Here is a 17834-nt window from a genome sequence, read left to right as displayed (position 1 = left end):
GGTCTAATCCCTGAAATATTCAAAAACATAGGCTACTTAATTCACATGAATTTAACATTCCAATATCCCTGTAACACAGAGTGGCTATAACATTTCCATGTACAGTAATAATCATGTCATAATTGACATAAAAAACCTGTATCCTACCAGCAAAACATATATATTCACAAAGTTACCTTCAGGAGGAATATTAACAGGTGTTTCATGTATGCATTATACCCACATTATACGATCTATAAGTGCATTTGGCCAGTTGTGTTTCTCCTATTTTGGGTAGGTCATTAGAGGTGAAAATCTTCACAATTACTGAGGGTCTAACTAGGCAACGGGAGGAGGCAGAAACAAGCTCCTATTGATGGCATTGGAGAATGAGACAAAACTGGAGAGAAACCGTTGAAAAGTTTCCCCTCGCAATGGGTTGTCATATTTGGACTGCATTTGCCACCACCTCATTCCACGCTTTGATCCTTAGCAATTGGATGGTTACTACAGACACTGGACATGGAGCAGGTCCATCTCACTGAGATCTCAGCAACAAGGCCCACGCCACCTTTGATGTAACACAGACATTGGGTATTTAACACATAAATGACAGTGGAGTCACTGAGGTAGCTTATCTGTCAGAGATATGCCAGTGATGCCAATTTACATTCTGCCATTGTGATGTCATGTCTTTGATTAATTAATCTTAGCAGTCAATGTGTCATGCATGAAAACATGAAAAGCATTTTACTACCAGGAGGTTGGCTCCAGTTAATAGCCGGTTAAACCAACAGAGATGATACAAGAACGGATCAGAGTACCCGTCTCTCTGTCTGTGTCCTTTCTGTCCTTTCTGTGTCCTCATATATGTAGACCCCTGATGTCATTTGTATATGCACATATCACATAATATGGGCAATATCGGTGGGATCGGAGGTCCTGGTAAATATGCCTATATGGTCAGATCGGTGGTTCTGGAAAACCGCAGATCCAACAGGCTTCACGTTAGGCACCACACTCCCTCAGGTCCTCGGCAATATGCACATGTTCGATCAGTCGATCCGTTTGAGATTACAGAGAGTGTGACAGCATCATTTACTGTGAAAACCTGCATCTCCCATCAGTTAGTCACACCTCCATATATGGTCACGCCTCGTGACATCACGCCTCCATATATGGTCACGCCTCGTGACATCACGCCTCCATATATGGTCACATCTCGTGACATCACACCTTGTGACATGTCACGCCACCATATATGGCCATCTCCATATATGAAGATCACGACACTGACCTCATCTAACCCTGGATAACCATATGTGGAGAAGACTGGATCATCACCTAGATCTGCATATAATTATGGAGCCAGCCAGCAACTCCCAAAACCCTTAGATCTCCATATATGGAGCTGACCTGTTCTGACATTCCATATGTTGATCCCTCCCCAACCATCCTTCCTGTTCTGGTAAAATGGTAAATGGTGCATTTATATAGCGACCTTTATCCAAGGTGCTTTACATTCACCCATTCACACACACATTCATACACTGATGGCGGAAGAAACCATGCAAGGCACTAACTAGCCAGCACATCAGGAGCAATTAGGGGTTAAGTGTCTTGCTCAAGGACACTTCGACACTAACTCTGGGGGAGCCCAGGTTCGAACTGGCAACCTTGCGGTTACCATCCAGCCACTCTACCCCTGAGCCACCGCCGCCCCTTCTGACATTCCATATGTTGATCTGACTGATGGGTATTTTCTTACATTATGATTTATTGTTTCATATTTTATGTTCACATCTTATTACTATGTTAAAAAAGACCTTGTAAATCTTCTTGTATCTGGTGCACAGGACTGCCCTGTCACACAGTGATGTCATATCAATATTTGCGTGTGTATTAATTCCACTATCAGCTGTCGCCCACTCCAGATTGTCAATTATACCAAAAGGGAAATAAGATTAAATGGAAAAACATGGAAAACAACACGTCAACAACCTTGCCCTTAAAGATGAGGATAAACATACACTCTCACCCTATGAGATAAATGGACAACAACAGAATCCTAATCACGGAACGTGATTAAAGTCGAAAAACAGGATTCAGACCATCGGACGCCCATGACAGCCTGATGACATCTTACACTGATGGGACCTTTCAACCTATTGAAATGTGACAGCTGAATCCTAATCAATGACATGTTTTTCAGTATATATGTTTGTGCAAAATGATATGATGACATTCAGAGCACTTAGGAGAATTCTCTCTCCTCTATCCTTTACAATTGTACACGCTCTGAATCTGAAGAAAGAAACTAAAGAAATCTGAGAAATACTTTAAGAACTTGTGTTTCATATACTTCATCTACAAGCCAGACAGTCTGCCTGCCGAAGCAAATCTGAGAACCCATCGTCAAAATATAAAGGAAAATCACACCCATGTGAAGTGAGGGGCGCTCTTATAATCATACATCATCATACATCATTTCATTCCGGCCAATCAGAATTTGCGTCCTCACCTTCGTCTTCAATGTTTGTGTTTACACAAACGCTGAAAGCTGGCCATTCATTGTCAATGGAATTCAGTGTTTGTGTTAGGAGGACAATGTTTGTGTTTACACAAACCCTCAAAGCTAGACATAGGAGGGGCTAGCGGCCTTCAAAACAGCACCCTCCTTTTCTTTGAATTTGACGTTAGTCAACAGTCTGAAATTCTGAATTAAGCTAATCTCACACATTATTGTGCAGACACTGCCAGAAGGCAGTATTTCTTGTTCTATACTTTTTTAAATATTTAACTTTTATTTTATAATTGACCTCAATAGGGCTCTGGCTGAAACCTTGCCTTGAGTTATATGTCATAGAAATGTCATACATAGATGACTGATCTGTTATATGACTTATATGTTATATGAGTCTGGCCACATGAAGTCTCAGATCCACATTGGAGCCATGTGGTTTCCATGTGGATCCTGATTTATTTTTGAGCGGTGCTACCCGCTATACACACAATTGACTTTGTGTGTATGTTAATTCCGCCCCCAATTCCCATTCACGTCGATGGCAAAATAAACGACTATGACGTCATGTACTTGATAGTGGGTGCAGCAGATCAACTCATCAAAGGCACCACTCACTTCACATTGAGATGTGATTTTTCACTTTACTTAAAGCACACAATTCATGCTATAATGCAGTATATAAGTTATTATTATGCAATGTAACATTTTTCTATAATTTTTGGAATACACTATGATCTTTGAAAGAGAAATGTCCATGCTAATATGGATTTACGATAAGTCTTTATAAAATGATTTATAATATTTTGTATTAGTTTTAAAGCAGTGGTTTTCAACCAGTGGTCCGGGGACCACCAGTGGTCCTTGAGAAGGTTACATGTGGTCCCCAGCTAAACGATGGAGAGTTGGTAACCAAATGTACCTTTGCTTTATTAGATCTTTAACTCTTGTGTTGAGTGTAAAATGAAATCAAATGGACCTTTATTCAGTCTAACTCTTGAGAGCATTCATTTTACACTCTCAAGAGTTAAATTATTGTTAAACATCTGCATTACTTCATTTACATCATTGAAGTTTGCCCTCTCCAAAGACTGGAAGGAGGATTAGTCACCCTCCATACAGCAGACCAGGAGGCAACCGCTTGGCCGAAGGACGTTGCATTCGCTAAATAAATAAATACTTAATTTACAAGAAGTCTACACACAATTAGGGAATGCAGAAGAATTGTATTTATGTAATTATGTAATTTATACTGTTTTGTATTTATCTTTCTGTGATATGGATCTCCCTGGGTCTGAAATAAAGTATTGATTGATAATTATGTTATCCCCAGTTTTACCAGTTAAAAGTTAAGTTTTAGTCTACAATATTTCACACGGCCATACAATAAAGCAGTGGTTTTCAACCAGTGGTCCGGGACCACCAGTGGTCCTTGAGGAGGTTACAGGTGTTCCCCAGCTAAACGATGGAGAGCTGGTAACCAAATGGACCCATAAGGCCATAAGGGTCCAAGTCTACACAATTATATAATGTACTGTAAGAATTGTTATTTTGATCAAAGTTTGCCTGTTATCTCTGCTATGGTACCACATCAATACAGCGTGGAAATGTGGACAAAATCTTAACCAACAACAACAAAAATATTCCAGGTTTTAGGTCTGAGAGGCTAAATCAAATGGTGGTCCGTGGCTCAAATGCAGAATAAATAATGGGAATAATAATGAAAAGGGTTGAAACCCACTGCCATAAAGTATAAATTAGCCCTAAATCCCCATTTCCACTGGTCGTCTCACACAGTGTTTCTCTTACCTCGTTGCAGAGTGAGCTGTGCCAGCCACAGGACCAGCGTGGTCTGAAGAAGAACTCGTACCAACATTATGTAGGAGACCTGGTCCAGCAAACAGAGGGAGCAGAACAGCCTGAAAGCAAACAGACTGACGGGCTGGACAGAGAAACAGAAGACAACTGGACAGCTGCATTATGTAGATACATCTTTTATATGATTCTGACACCGGTTCCTCACTCCCTCCCACCCCCCTGACCAGTCCTGCCCACCGTGCAATTGGGCCGTGTTTTTAGAACCCAGTACCTGGAACCACACCCTCCTCTGTGTTAGCAGAGGCAAGAGATGAGACCCATTTCAGTCCTTCTCACATGCACAGACAGAGCGCATACATAACACCGCTGGGCAAGGAGGGAAGCCAGGGTCAGTAATAGTATATTTACACTGGAATGTAATGTGTGTGTCAGTGGAGAAGATGTGAAACCAAAGATGTAATGAGGCCGAGGGTTAGATCATGGTTGAGATAAGGGACACATAGGGCAGAGGTCCATTATAAAAGTAACTGCCCTGATGTTCAGAGACTAAAGGATGAAAAGGCGCAGCTTGCCATGCAGCAAAAAGAGCAAGTCGTTATCAGTGTTATTTCACCATGTCATGCAAACACAATAAATCAACTTCCGTTTGAAATGAAAATTCAGTGACATTTTACCCGACCATTTTGTTATCAAATGCCTCTGCGTATGAGCAGGCCCTCATTTGAAATCCTTGCATGGCCTTCTGTCTTTAAACCAGCCCTCTGATGCTCTCTCTTCCATCTCCATAAAGCGATATACTCGTCTCACGGTGATGCCTGATTTATTCTCATCCTTATAAATGTTGTATTTTCAACCGAGGTCAAAATGACACCCTGATACTGAGGTCTATACCGATGCAAACAATGTAAATGATGAAGACATTATGCTACATATGTTTGGATTGAAGATCACGGCTAAACCTTAACCTGCATAATAAATCATACTGGTACATAAAAAGGTGGGGAAGGAAGGCTACAGAATGTGTACAGATTTAAAAACAGAAAAGGACGAGTTTCTCATGGAGACCGAAAGCCATAGAGAGGAAATTCCTCTCAGTGTTAAAAGTGCTGAAGATGCTGCCCAGAGCAAACACCAGCCTGACGTCTCTACCGCTTACTGAACTATTTACAAAGTGATGCTAGGGAAAGTATGGCAGGCTTACAACACACACAAGCGGGGTGCGCACGCACGCACGCGCACACGCACATGCACATGCACATGCACATGCACACACACGCGCACACACACACACACACACACGCGCGCGCGCACGCACGCACGCACGCACGCACGCACGCACAGCATATGTAATCCAGACTCATAGCTCAACAGGTGTCAAATCAGGAAATGAGTTTTTCTTTTACAAGAGTCTTTCACGGGTGAAACAAACGGGACCATGCAGCTTCCCAAGCAAAATCACCTGATTGTTAATGAAAGACGTGTTTTGGTTAAAGAGGCATGAAATTATGCCTGTTAAAAACAGGAAGGGGAAAAATCATTAGGACAAGTAAACAGCATGTCTAAAAATCTCTTAAATATCCCAACGAAAAGCTAAAGGTACAGTATACAGTAATTGTAGAGTAAATATGACATCATTTTCTGAGGGAAGTTCCTACGCCAGGCGCTGGACAAGTGAGTGAAAGACAACGTAGAATAAATGTTTAACATGGAAACCTCTGCAGACAGGTTGAAAATATATTCCCCAATGAAGCCACCTCTATTAAACACTTTCCGTGGTGTTTCTACAGAAGAGCATTGTAATCAAGTTCCATCAAAACAGGCACGTCTATACTCTGAGCTCTCAGACAGGTGTTAGTTTTGTCTGTTCAGTCTGTGAACAAGAGGCATGAAGCATGGCATTATTGGCATCACAGCTCGTCTTCTTTACATCCTATATAGCCTGGGAGGTCCCAGGGCCAATATGACGGCAGCACTTCAACTCAACACCATGTTGAAGTTTCTGTTCAAACTGTGGCAGACCTTACCCACCACTCATTGCAAATGTTTGATTGGAGATCCATTCATATTAGATTTTTTCATGACCCCCCTTCTGAAAAGGTTGGTTATTTTACTACTACATTAAGGACACATTCATCAGACCACCTCGTCGACGTCCATGGTGGTTCTGAGAATAAGACAATAACAGAACCCACGTCTGAGTCATAGATGGTGAGAAGCTACTCCATCGCACACGACTCCCCTCTAAATATTTATTTCTACTCGCGTTTACGGCGCCCCTAAACAAAACCAGCATGGAGTGCTTTAAGCTTTCACGCTGAAGCTTTGACAGGAGTATACAGTTGGAGGCCATCGATATTGTCCTTTTCTTTTTGCTGAGGTTTGCGTGATCTGCGCAAAAGGACAGTTAACCCATTTTGGGCGGGAACCCCTTTTGGTGTTTTAAACATTATGTTATAATTTAGCTATTGAAAAATAGCAGATCTACAAGCTCATAGCGCGCCACCGAGTGGCGCGCTACGAGCTTGTAGGTCTGCTATTTTTGAAAAATCGTGAAAATATTTATTTCAGAAAACTGGAGGATTTAGAAGGATTTTTTAAAAATTTTAGGTCAGGCCTAAATGGGTCAAATGATAAGGGACAATATCGGTGGCACCCAACTGTAGGTACTGGGCGTGATGCGGTTCTGATTCAGTCATTCAGATTAAAGTAAAGAGAAGTCAGACATACTGTACAGACACCTGTACAGACACATACTGTACAGACACAGCAAACGCTGGTTCATTACCTTGGATGAGGTGAGGACAGAGTTTGCAAAGACTAAAGAGACATCTGGAATCCTGGATGGCTGATTCAGTGTGGTCGGTCATAGTTGGAAAGAAACACCATCTGCCCACAAAACATACAGGTGAGACGGAAAAAGAAAGTCATTCTTTGTCTTTTTGTGTTCCTCATACGTGTGCTTTGGTTTGTGTCTGTGTGAATGGCGACAAACATACTGTTTGTTGCTCTCAATTAAATGCCCACGGTGTCTGTAATCTCAATAACCTATCCAATAACCTATCCAAAGTGTTGCCTTTATAGTTAAATACACTTATAAAAGCACTGTGCTCATGACATCATGCTACAGCTGACATAACCTTAATGTAAAACATTATTGGTCACACGCTTTCCATTGCTATAGTCACAACCAAAGACCAGGGACTTGAAGTGTTATTGTTGGTTTCACACTCTTCCAGTAACATGCTGCTTCCAGCTTGTAAGATGCTCTGGGCCACCCTCTGGGGGGGCTCGGTATTAGTGTTCAGGTTTACGAAGCATAACCAAAAAAAGAAGACAAAGAAGCACAGAGAGACACTTTCTGGTCTGTCCAGAAAGTCTGTCTGAGTGCAGGTGTTTGAGTCTTGGCCTTAGACCAGGACAGTGGTTTGTGAAATTGGCATACAATAATCAAGCACATCATGTTGTTAGGAGGGCATTTTGTTTTCTGAGAAAAGAGACGTTGGTGACATCTACAAAAGGATGATACCGTAACTCTTTGAACTCCAGTCAGAAAGTGGAACTTGGATGAAGCAGGACTTTGACATTACCCAAAATAACCTCTTAGTTGAGAAGTTGAGAGGGGCTTTTGGGTCAGCAGGACCAGGCATTCTGAGAAGTGGAGCACACTGCTCAGCGAGAGAGCTGAATAAACTAGCCTGATGAAAGAGTTTAAAGAAGAGGAGGGAGAGAGACGGGCCTTCCTGCCAAATTGGCATTACTCTGCCAAACCCATACTGAGAAAGAATGGCCTGACAGAGAGAGTCTCGCCCAGTCCTGTGATATACGGCTTCCCGCCCCCATAGGTCAGGCAACGAGACAACAGTTAGATCCATTAACATAACATAATCAGTAAGTAATTACCAAGGACTCCAATTCACCAGCACACTGAGACGATCAATCTCAATGAAATTACATCGTAAGATAACCTAATAATTATCACTTCCCTGGTGCTGAATGTCCAGTTCAAATAAAAAGTTACTACTGAACATCACACTGCTTTCAAGATGACGAAACTGGCCCTTGAGGACTGGAGGGTGGAGGAGGGTGGGGGTGGGGGGGGGGGGGGGATAGGTGGCTACAGCAGACAGATATACGACCCAGGCAAATATATGGCCCAGACAGAGCTTAGTGCAAAGCCAAAACCCAGCCCGTGGGAAGGCAGAGTTGGACAGAGCAGCTCTGCCCAGTGAAGTAGCAGTAGCAACTCAGGGCATTGACTTGGAGGCTGAGCAAGCACCACCATCTATGAGTGACATGCGTGGCTTGGATACACAATTTACTATTTAGTAATACATCAAATACATAAAAATGTAATCAAGAATCATACGTAAGCTAAGAACCTAACAGTGGAATATCTATATAATGAAACTATGCGTAGACAATTGCACGAGTCCCTCCGATCCGAGTCCGAGTCGAGTAGCAAGTCATTTGGTCCAAGTCTCAAGCGAGTCTCAAGTTTTTCTGTTGTGGGCAAGTCAAGTCAAGTCGAGTCACAAGGTTATGTCAAGTCAAGTCGAGTCGAGTCCAGTCACAAGGCTGTCAAGTCAAGTCGAGTCAAGTCACAAGGTTGTCAAGTCAAGTCGAGTCAATTCACAAGGTTGTCAAGTCAAGTCGAGTCAAGTCACAAGGTTGTCAAGTCAAGTCGAGTCAAGTCACAAGGTTGTCAAGTCAAGTCGAGTCAAGTCACAAGGTTGTCAAGTCTCAAGTCACAAGGTTGTCAAGTCAAGTCGAGTCAAGTCACAAGGTTGTCAAGTCGAGTCAAGTCACAAGGTTGTCAAGTCAAGTCACAGATTATATGTCAGGTGTATATCTTGGAGGAAGCTTATCTTCCTAAAGTCAATGTCAAAAATACCATGCAGACTAGTCTGCAACTCTGCATGCATTAAACCAGCATCAAGCTTAAAAGCTATACATTTATTCATTACATGTTTGATCATTTAGGCCTAGGTAGATGGGAAAGGCTACATTCCATTAAAGAAATGGCATGTTTGACACAAAAATGTTTATTTTTAACATTTTGCAACAACATTTAAATTGCAAGTGTATCATTATTTGTTTTACATTCGAGGTAGCTACCTTTACAAAGGCAAAATTATCAGTGCAAACAAGGTGCTTAATCTGCTTTGTAAACTAAACAGCACACAGACAACAGTGCTTACAAACATAAATTAAAATAAATAACCATCCATTTAAGGGATTAATTTTCTTTTGTCAAGATGTTTGCATAAACTCACTCCACCATGAGTATTATTTTGACAATTCTAAAGAGATAAACATTTTAAATTTAAGAGTTATAAAAGAAAATAAGAGCTGGATAAATGAAACCTTTCCAAAGTAAAATGTGTGCAAGTTAACATCCTGTTTAAACCTAACCCTATGTTACAGAGTCAAGTAGTGCCTGTATTACATAAAGTAGATTCACAGATTGTTGCACTTGAGAAACACAAGGTTCGAGAGATTGTTGCCCTTCATCCGAGAACGATGTGGTCTCAAAACTAGACACTATAAAATGCTATATCTAAGTTATATAAGTTGAGCCTTTGCAAGTTTGCATACGCCTGTAAGGTCGTCGAAGGACAAGTGCTACGGCTGAGATGGAGTTTGAAGAGGTGGATTTTCAGACTACGGCGCAAGATTGGGAGTGAGTCTGCAGTTCTGATTGCAATGGGAAGTGCATTCCATAGTTTTGGAGCCAGAAGGGAGAAGAGTTTGGGACGTGTGGAGCATTGTTCCGGCGTTTTTATTGAATGTTCTTCCAGCTTCCTTGCATTGGCTGACCTGAACGCGCGGGAGGGTTTGTAGGGTCCGATCAGACTTTGAAGATATGGGGGTGCCATATCATAAATCAGTCAAATTCAGTCTCCTCTCCACTCCAAATCACTCCCGAAAGTCGACAACTTCACCCTACAATGATGTAGCACCAGGCACCAGCCAAATTCAACTCAACCTGCTATTCGCTCCATAAAGGCAACCTCACCACTACGTAGCATACCGCCAATTTAGCGAATTGTCTGGCTTACTAGTTCTTTGTACTGTAACAAACATCTATATTGCGAATAACAGGCAGGACAAACAAAACCCCCAAAAATATCTCTCAGTTTCTGTCGACTCGAGCGATGGCCTAATATAAAGCAATGTCCACTCTCACATCGTTTCGACACCCTTGCATCCTCAGCCAAGGCCCCTGCTGACTGAGTCAGACAGTGACAATATTGATGGTGGATTCCGACGTGTCCTCATGGTTTGTTCAAGTGTCTACGGTCATGGGCTGCTCCTCCAAATTAAGTCAGACAGGCATTGGCCTGTCTAGCTCAGACTTTTAAAAAGGCATTGGTCTGTCTAGTTCAGACTTTAAAAAATAAATAAAAAGCGTGAGACAGAGACGCACACAGTAACACACTTGTATTGCAGTTCAGGCTTTCACATCAACTCATTGTCCTTCTCCTCAAAAACACATTAGGCAGGTGTACGACCGTATATTAGGCCTATACCATCACACTGCAGTATCAGACAGATGTCCACACATAAAATATGATTAACCACGTTCAACCTGGCATCCCTATGTTGAGCATGTCATTATACAGGAGGCAAACTTTAAAGAAAAAAAATATACCGGTATTCAATAATACGGTAGTGAAAATAGCAGATCTACAAGCTCACAACGCATCACACCACGACAGCTATTTTAGCTTTTTGGCATATATAGAGTTAACATAGAAGAATAAAGTGCACTATGAGGAAACCTGTGTGACTAATTAAACCATTGACCTCTTTGCACCAAATTCTAGACTTGTACTGGAACCGTGCTGGATCTCCTCAATTGCTTCTACCTTCCCCTCAGGTGACCTGCATGTCGACGCTCTCTAGACAGCTGTTCATCTTCCTCCTAGAATTCTCTCTGTCCACAATCCACATACTGCTCTTCCTACATTTGTGCCAGTGAGCCTATAGACCTATTCTGTTTGTGCTGGATGCTTCACATCCATCTCGTCATTTGAAACCACTTTGAGTTCAGCTCAAGCTCATCTAAAATAACCTAGATAAAATCCTGTTTTATTCATTATTTGCACTTTTAGATATCCAGCTACTTCATGCATAACTGTTGCAGACATCAATGTCAGACTGAGTGGTGTGAAGACATGCAATGAAAGACAGTTTTAAATGTGCATTGTAATGCACAGGAATTCTATCAAATTGGCACATTTCTCAGGATTTTACAATGTGGTGACCAGTGACCACATGAATGTACATGTATATATCTGTGTTTATATTTGTGTGCGTTTGCGTGTGTGTTTCCCATATGCATTGTTCTATGTTGAGTCTACTGTCCTCGGTCTGATTCAAACAGCAGACCTTTCAATTTGGCTCAATCTGCATTCTGCAGTGTGCTAATCTATCATAGTGGCAGCATGCAGGCACAGGACTTGTAACTGTGAGCTCCAGAGTGGATGCAAACGTGTGTTAAGAGGCATCTATAGGGTTCAAGTTGCAGGCATTAATGACACTATTGGTGGTGCTGTGACCTTGATCATGTGACTGAGATAAGTGACATTACTCCAGCTGGAGTTTTTGCAGTAATGTAAGGGAGAGCTAAAGCTGAAGGGAGAGCTAAATATACATCCATGAATGCCACTTGTAATGCATACACGCTTCCGCGTGTGTCAGACTCTCCAGTGTACTGTAGTGTACACTGACTCTTACAGTTACACATGGCTTTTGCCCACAATAACAGGCCCTAGATGTTCAGACAGGCTGTTGGGCATGACTAAACCAAACCCTAACTGACTTCAGTCCTGGCTATGGCTGTTAAAACAGAGGCAGGCAAATTCAGGACTAAGACAGACTGGCAGGTACTTGTTCTAACAAGTAGGCTAATATACGTACTGTATTGACTTTAAAGTTGCAATGTGTATGTGTCATGTCCTGATTTGAACCCCAGACTCTGGATATGGGACATGACATTTCTATAACTCTGTCAAGAGGAAATCCCTGCTTGGCAAGGGGAGATATTGCAGTGCTTATGATCTTCAGGCAGTACTACTAGTCATCATCAGCATCAGGGTCTAAATTTCTGAATGGAAGAGTAGGGAGACCACCTCTAGCCACTTCTGATGGGCTATTTTAGTATTTATACTATACTAACATCTAAACTAAAGTCTATAGTAGATACCGTACAGATCGGTAAAATATCACTGTATTCATTAAAAATAAGTTTTGGACTGCGGCTTTAAATTATATTTTGGAGAGATCTTGGTTATTGCAGCTTTGTCCACTGAACGTAATCTTTGGGACAAAATAGCTTCAAGAGCTCAAATAATGTATTCAATATTTGACCTACCGGTAATATCCCTTACACACACATGATTATGAGCCATCGACATCTCCAAGTTCTCCAACCAGTCCAACTATATGAATCCTCTGGCATTTTATTGAACTTTAAGTGTGAAATCAGAATTCTTAATGTAAGCGATAAGCCCAACGGTGTCCAGATACCGGGTACACAAGGAGAACACATTGCCAAGTAGAGTGTTGTTCTTCACTTTTGTCTGACTTTTGTACAACATACAACACAAGAAATGAATAGGCAGTATAGGCTCAAATTAACTGGGAAGTCCCTGACTTGAGTACAATTTGACTTGGAGTTTTGACTCGGTCTCAGCTGGCCAAGGGACTCGGGACTCTTCCCCCTCCCACACTCGGTCTTGACTCTGACTCGCCCCCCCTCAGACTTGGTCTTGACTTGGACTTGCTTTAAGGTGGACTCGACTACAATACTATGTTCATTAGTGGCTACAGGCTCTAGCTGGTCTAGTATCCCTGTCCTCAGGCCACACAGGGTCACTATTGCACTGTATAACCTACTGTTGAGGTGACTCTGCAAAACCAGAGGAAATGTGATAATATGGCATATAATTGCTATATGGCTAATATAAGACATGTTTTAGTTAAAATACTTTTCATTAACTATACTGTTTATTCTGCACTGTGTATGTGTTACTGGGCAATATTTTTACCTCACACATGAAAGTTTAAATCTCTCTCTCACACACACACACACACACACACACACACACACACACACACACACACACACACACACACACACACACACACACACACACACACACACACACACACACACACACACACACAGTGTTTGGATTGTAGCCGTTACCAACATTGGAGATGACATGTCTGTAGATCAGGATAGTGTGAACACACACACACACACACACACACACACACACACACACACACACACACACACATTGTTTGGATTGTAGCCGTTACCAACATTGGAGATGACATGTCTGTAGATCAGGATAGTGTGAACATTGTAGGGACCTGTACGTGTGTCCACTTCCAGATGCCAGAAGAGAGGCTGAGAAAGCTGTAAAACACATGTGCACGCGCGCACGCACGCACACACGCACACATGCGCGCACACACACACAATGGCCATTGGAAATCAGAGTAAGCCGTGTGTGTTGTTATACAGTACACAATCAGTTGGTACACATATTTTCATAATTCTATGTGATATAATTCTATGTTCACAATCATACATGTATACATTTTGTGTACAGAAAGTTCACAGCCTATAATGCAGACGTTGCTGTGTCAGATGGTTGAATCACAGTTATACTACTCCATCTGGTGGACAGTGATAATATTGGTTTTCTGATGTGTGGAGCTACTCTGGGACAGGTTAAGCAAGGTCCAGCTATACCTGGTCCAAGTGTAGATAGAGGAAAAGCCCTGTGATTGGCAGTCACCGCTGTCACTCATATTGTGCAAACTTGGATTAATATCGAAATGTTTACAAATAGATAGATCCATGGTGCTCTTCTGCCCCTTTTCCACCAGGCTTGAACCGATATTCAGTTATTTTTTCCTGCCTAATATTGAACCAGGTTCAGAACCCTAAAGGTTGGTTCGGAACGGAACCAAAACATGGCCGCTGCTGGTTCCGTGAAAGCACCACGGTTCCAAGAATCTCGGACTAGAAGGGAACCAGTTATAGAACCAAAGTTATTTTGGTGAAAAAAGGGCCTCTCTGTTAATTGTTTCTACCCCCTTTTCTTTTCCCCTGCTATTTGATGGACTGTTTACAAAAAGCAACTATTGAGAAGATGCTGGTATGGATTAAAGTCTTGGGCAACTTACACTCTTGGGGCATTTGCTGCCTTTTGTGAGGCTAGGAGAAAATTAAAGGAGAAGGTGAGGAAGAGGGAGATAGTTTTGTCAAAGCTAACAAGAGGGCAAAGTGTGTGTTGTGGGTGGGTAGAATGAGTAAATAATAGAGAAAGATGGCTTCTCACATGAGCTAATTTGTGATCAGTGATATCATGCAATGCAGCTGTCACCTGTCACATTGTGAACAGCAGCTGGGTTCAATGAGATTGCATGCGAGATTGAATGAATGCATTCCAGCACGTTTCACTCCCTGAAGTTCAGTAAATCATTTAACAAAATGTTACCCTTCAATTAGCCAAACATGCTTAGCATTATGCTTAATTTATTAAATAACCGATCTACAAGCTCACAATGTGTTCCGGGCCCAGGGTCATATCAGGCCTCCACTTCAGCGACCTTATTTCAACCTCAGCACTATGTGTAGATACAACATATGGCCACTCAAATACACTCACACCTGTGGCATTGTACTAAAATCATAAACAGCCACATCTCTTTGACTCTATCCCTATGTTTACATGTCTGACTGCCTGGCAGCCCTGTGCACTTGACCAAATATAAACTTCATGTTTCTTGGCACAGATAAAAGTGGGGAGGAGTCTCACATGCTGAGTTCAGTCCAGGACAGACTGAAGGACAAACAAGCAGGAAGGTGGAGAAGGCACAAGTAACATACAAAGGATTTTCCAAAGAAGTAATACCAAAATAAAGAACATTGAGGCTCTGTGACTATAAACAACAGTAAGTTTTCATATTTATTTACATTACAGGCCAAAAAGGAGCATTAACACTAGCTCATGACCATTATACCTACTAGGCCCTGCATTAACCCTAGGTATAGTGTTCTAATGTCCTCTTTATATGACAGACATACTTTCAATAATTATACTATACACATGGTTTGTTAACATGCCTGTATAGCCATTAGTTGCACTTGTTCCTATCCAAAGTTTTGTCTTATTTGTAATATTAGTTTTACATTAATAGGCTAACTGGAATTAATTTGAATGCAATTGGAACTAACTTCAGCTGTATGCTACATATAAATAAGACTTCAAAGTAATGCATTTATGAAATAAACAAATGCTGTTCACGGTCACATGCATTGTGTTCATTGCAGAAGTGTTCATAGTGGAAATATGTGTGCTCTGTAGTCTGTATAGTTTGTGCCAGAATGTCAGAGTTTTTTTTTCTTACCTTTGTAGACATGTCTCTCTCCACTGCTGGCCGCCGGGTAATCGCTGCTGCGTCAAGCCACGAGGGAGGTCAGTATTGTCTTGTTCCTGTCAACTACAATTAATATACATTCCTGAATGATCCACAGCTATACTACAGCATCACTTGGCCAAATAATATTGTTGGGAGGCTTATTTGGTTGAATTTTAGGAGGTCTTGGCACAATCAAGCATGAGATGAATTTCAGACTGTTGAAGCAGCCTGTCAAAATCCATGTTGTCTGTCTGCTTTGCATATCAGTGAAGTTGATTTATTTCAGTGGCAAGGCATGAGGATCCACAAGACTTAACTGAACTTTATTATATTAATGTATGACTTTTCTTCATATTACCTACCTAGTCTCCACTTCCTTCAGGGACATGGGTTAAGTGTGCATTAGTACTGTAGCCATTTGTCATGTTACACATTCATTTTTTTTTTCACAGCCACAAGAACCTGGAAGATCTTGACCATTGTGTTGGCCATTCCTGGTGTTGCTGTCTGCATGGCCAATGCCTACATGAAGATGCAACATCACGCAGCACATCACGTAGAACCCGAGTTTGTGCCATATGTACACCTGCGCATCCGTAGCAAGGTGGGCCTCGTAGTAATCTCTACTGGCTGCACCCAATTTTCGTCTAAAATATGTTTTACTTTTACATTGCAAACTTACACATTAGCAAGTTGTAGGATATTCTGCAATGTATAGTGTATACATCTCAATTTGCTGTGTTGAAACCTTGTCATATCTCCTTTCCAGAAATTTCCCTGGGGTGATGGAAACCACTCTCTGTTCCATAACCCTCACACAAACGCTCTCCCTGATGGCTATGAGACCACCACCCACTGAAAGGATCACTATGCTGTCTTCTGATGTATTCTCAATTGTTGGCTGGTATATGTTGAAGACTGTTTTGCAGCTACTTGGTTTAAATCTAGCACCCTAGGGGCCAAACTATAAAAAATGAAGATATTTGACTTTATCATTGAGTGGCATTTCTTTTTTTGGGGGGGGTGGTGGGCTTATATGTGTAGCTTGTATATCACTGACTAATGGATTTCGCCATCTAATAAAACTTCAAATTAATTAGTGTAATTTATGGTGATGCACATGATTCTGTTTCGTTTCTATGCATAAACTACACCTAAGCTTAAAGGTCAAGACCACTTTTGAGTTTTCAGTTGTATAGTTGCCTTGCCATGATGTAACTCCAAAGGTGGACAAATCAAAAAGACTTGCTTCATTGATTAGAAATTGATCATTCAAAATGTGCTCCTCATTGACTTTGTACACTGACACGGCTCTCGAAGCCACTCTTACGCCCAAACCACACCAAAGGGTCAGGTTGGGACAAAACTGTTTTTAAGGTAATATTCACCAACATTTGTGTGGTCTACCTATAAAAACGTTTTGTCCTGAACCTTTGGTGTGGTTTGGGCTTTAGCACACATGAACACATCACCAACTCATATATATTTTTTAAATTAGTGTTAACGTCCTGTTTTTACTATTTGAAGATCCAGTATGGGTTTTCTTAATACAGTCAACAGGAAGTTTGTATATTTAAAGAAATCCCACCTGTGTGAAGTGAGGGGCGCTCTAATCATCGTGCATCAAGGATGGTGGTCCCTTATTGGCCAAGGGTGGCCACCAACATACCCAACCAATTTGACACATGATGTAAATTCTCCATTCATTGTCAATTGCCCTTTAATTCTAGATTCAGAATTAACTTTTTCCAAATACTGCTGTTTCAATGTATTTATTCAGGAGCATTACTTTACATGGGGCAGGGGAAACCTGTGCATTTCTGATATTCCAATCTATGCTTCATCTCTATGTACAAAATACACAAATGGCACCTAGACCAACCCTGATAGTTCTATTTCTTCCAGCTAAATTATATTTATCAAATGCAATGACAATTTAATATCCAAAATGAAAATGAAGGGGGGAAAACAAATGTCTTGAAATTAATTAAATTTCATTTTATGTTATGTCATTTTAATTTACATGGAAGCTTGACTAAGTATAAACATGCTTCTAATTTAAACTAAACTA

The 17834-nt window shown here is 41.3% G+C and overlaps 2 protein-coding genes across 2 annotated transcripts in view; one reads left to right on the top strand and one right to left on the bottom strand.

Annotated features, from left to right (window-relative positions):
- The window catches only part of LOC306937160 (uncharacterized protein), a 38106-nt gene extending 23494 nt beyond the window's left edge, over window positions 1–14612 (bottom strand). Inside the window, exons 1-5 of the mRNA XM_079520825.1 lie at window positions 14525–14612; window positions 13653–13748; window positions 7104–7204; window positions 4310–4388; window positions 1–10 (exon numbers count right to left, since the gene is read on the bottom strand). The exon at window positions 1–10 is cut by the window's left edge and continues 29 nt beyond it. Coding sequence (XP_079376951.1) covers window positions 1–10; window positions 4310–4376 — 77 coding nt within the window. The 5' untranslated portion in view covers window positions 4377–4388; window positions 7104–7204; window positions 13653–13748; window positions 14525–14612. The remainder of the gene's footprint in view (window positions 11–4309; window positions 4389–7103; window positions 7205–13652; window positions 13749–14524) is intronic.
- A 523-nt stretch (window positions 14613–15135) lies between these two features.
- cox6a2 (cytochrome c oxidase subunit 6A2) lies at window positions 15136–16755 on the top strand. The gene is made up of 4 exons (XM_079520659.1): window positions 15136–15295; window positions 15760–15819; window positions 16216–16367; window positions 16533–16755. The coding sequence occupies exons 2-4, from the start codon at window positions 15762–15764 to the stop codon at window positions 16620–16622; spliced, it is 300 nt and encodes a 99-aa protein (XP_079376785.1). The 5' UTR covers window positions 15136–15295; window positions 15760–15761; the 3' UTR covers window positions 16623–16755.
- Window positions 16756–17834: the final 1079 nt, after the last annotated feature.

Source organism: Electrona antarctica (assembly GCF_951216825.1).
Source record: "Electrona antarctica genome assembly, chromosome: 14".
Classification (NCBI taxonomy): Eukaryota; Metazoa; Chordata; class Actinopteri; order Myctophiformes; family Myctophidae; genus Electrona; species Electrona antarctica.
The sequence above is the reverse complement of the archived record's forward strand: the minus strand, read 5'-3'. Positions and strand labels throughout refer to the sequence as shown.

Coding starts and splice junctions, on each gene's coding strand:
- cox6a2 (XM_079520659.1), top strand. CDS start 15,762: ATGTCTCTCTCCACTGCTGGCCGCCGGGTAATCGCTGCTGCGTCAAGC. Junction 15,820..16,215: donor TGCGTCAAGCCACGAGGGAG/GTCAGTATTGTC, acceptor TTTTTTTCACAG/CCACAAGAACCTGGAAGATC. Junction 16,368..16,532: donor ACCTGCGCATCCGTAGCAAG/GTGGGCCTCGTA, acceptor TCTCCTTTCCAG/AAATTTCCCTGGGGTGATGG.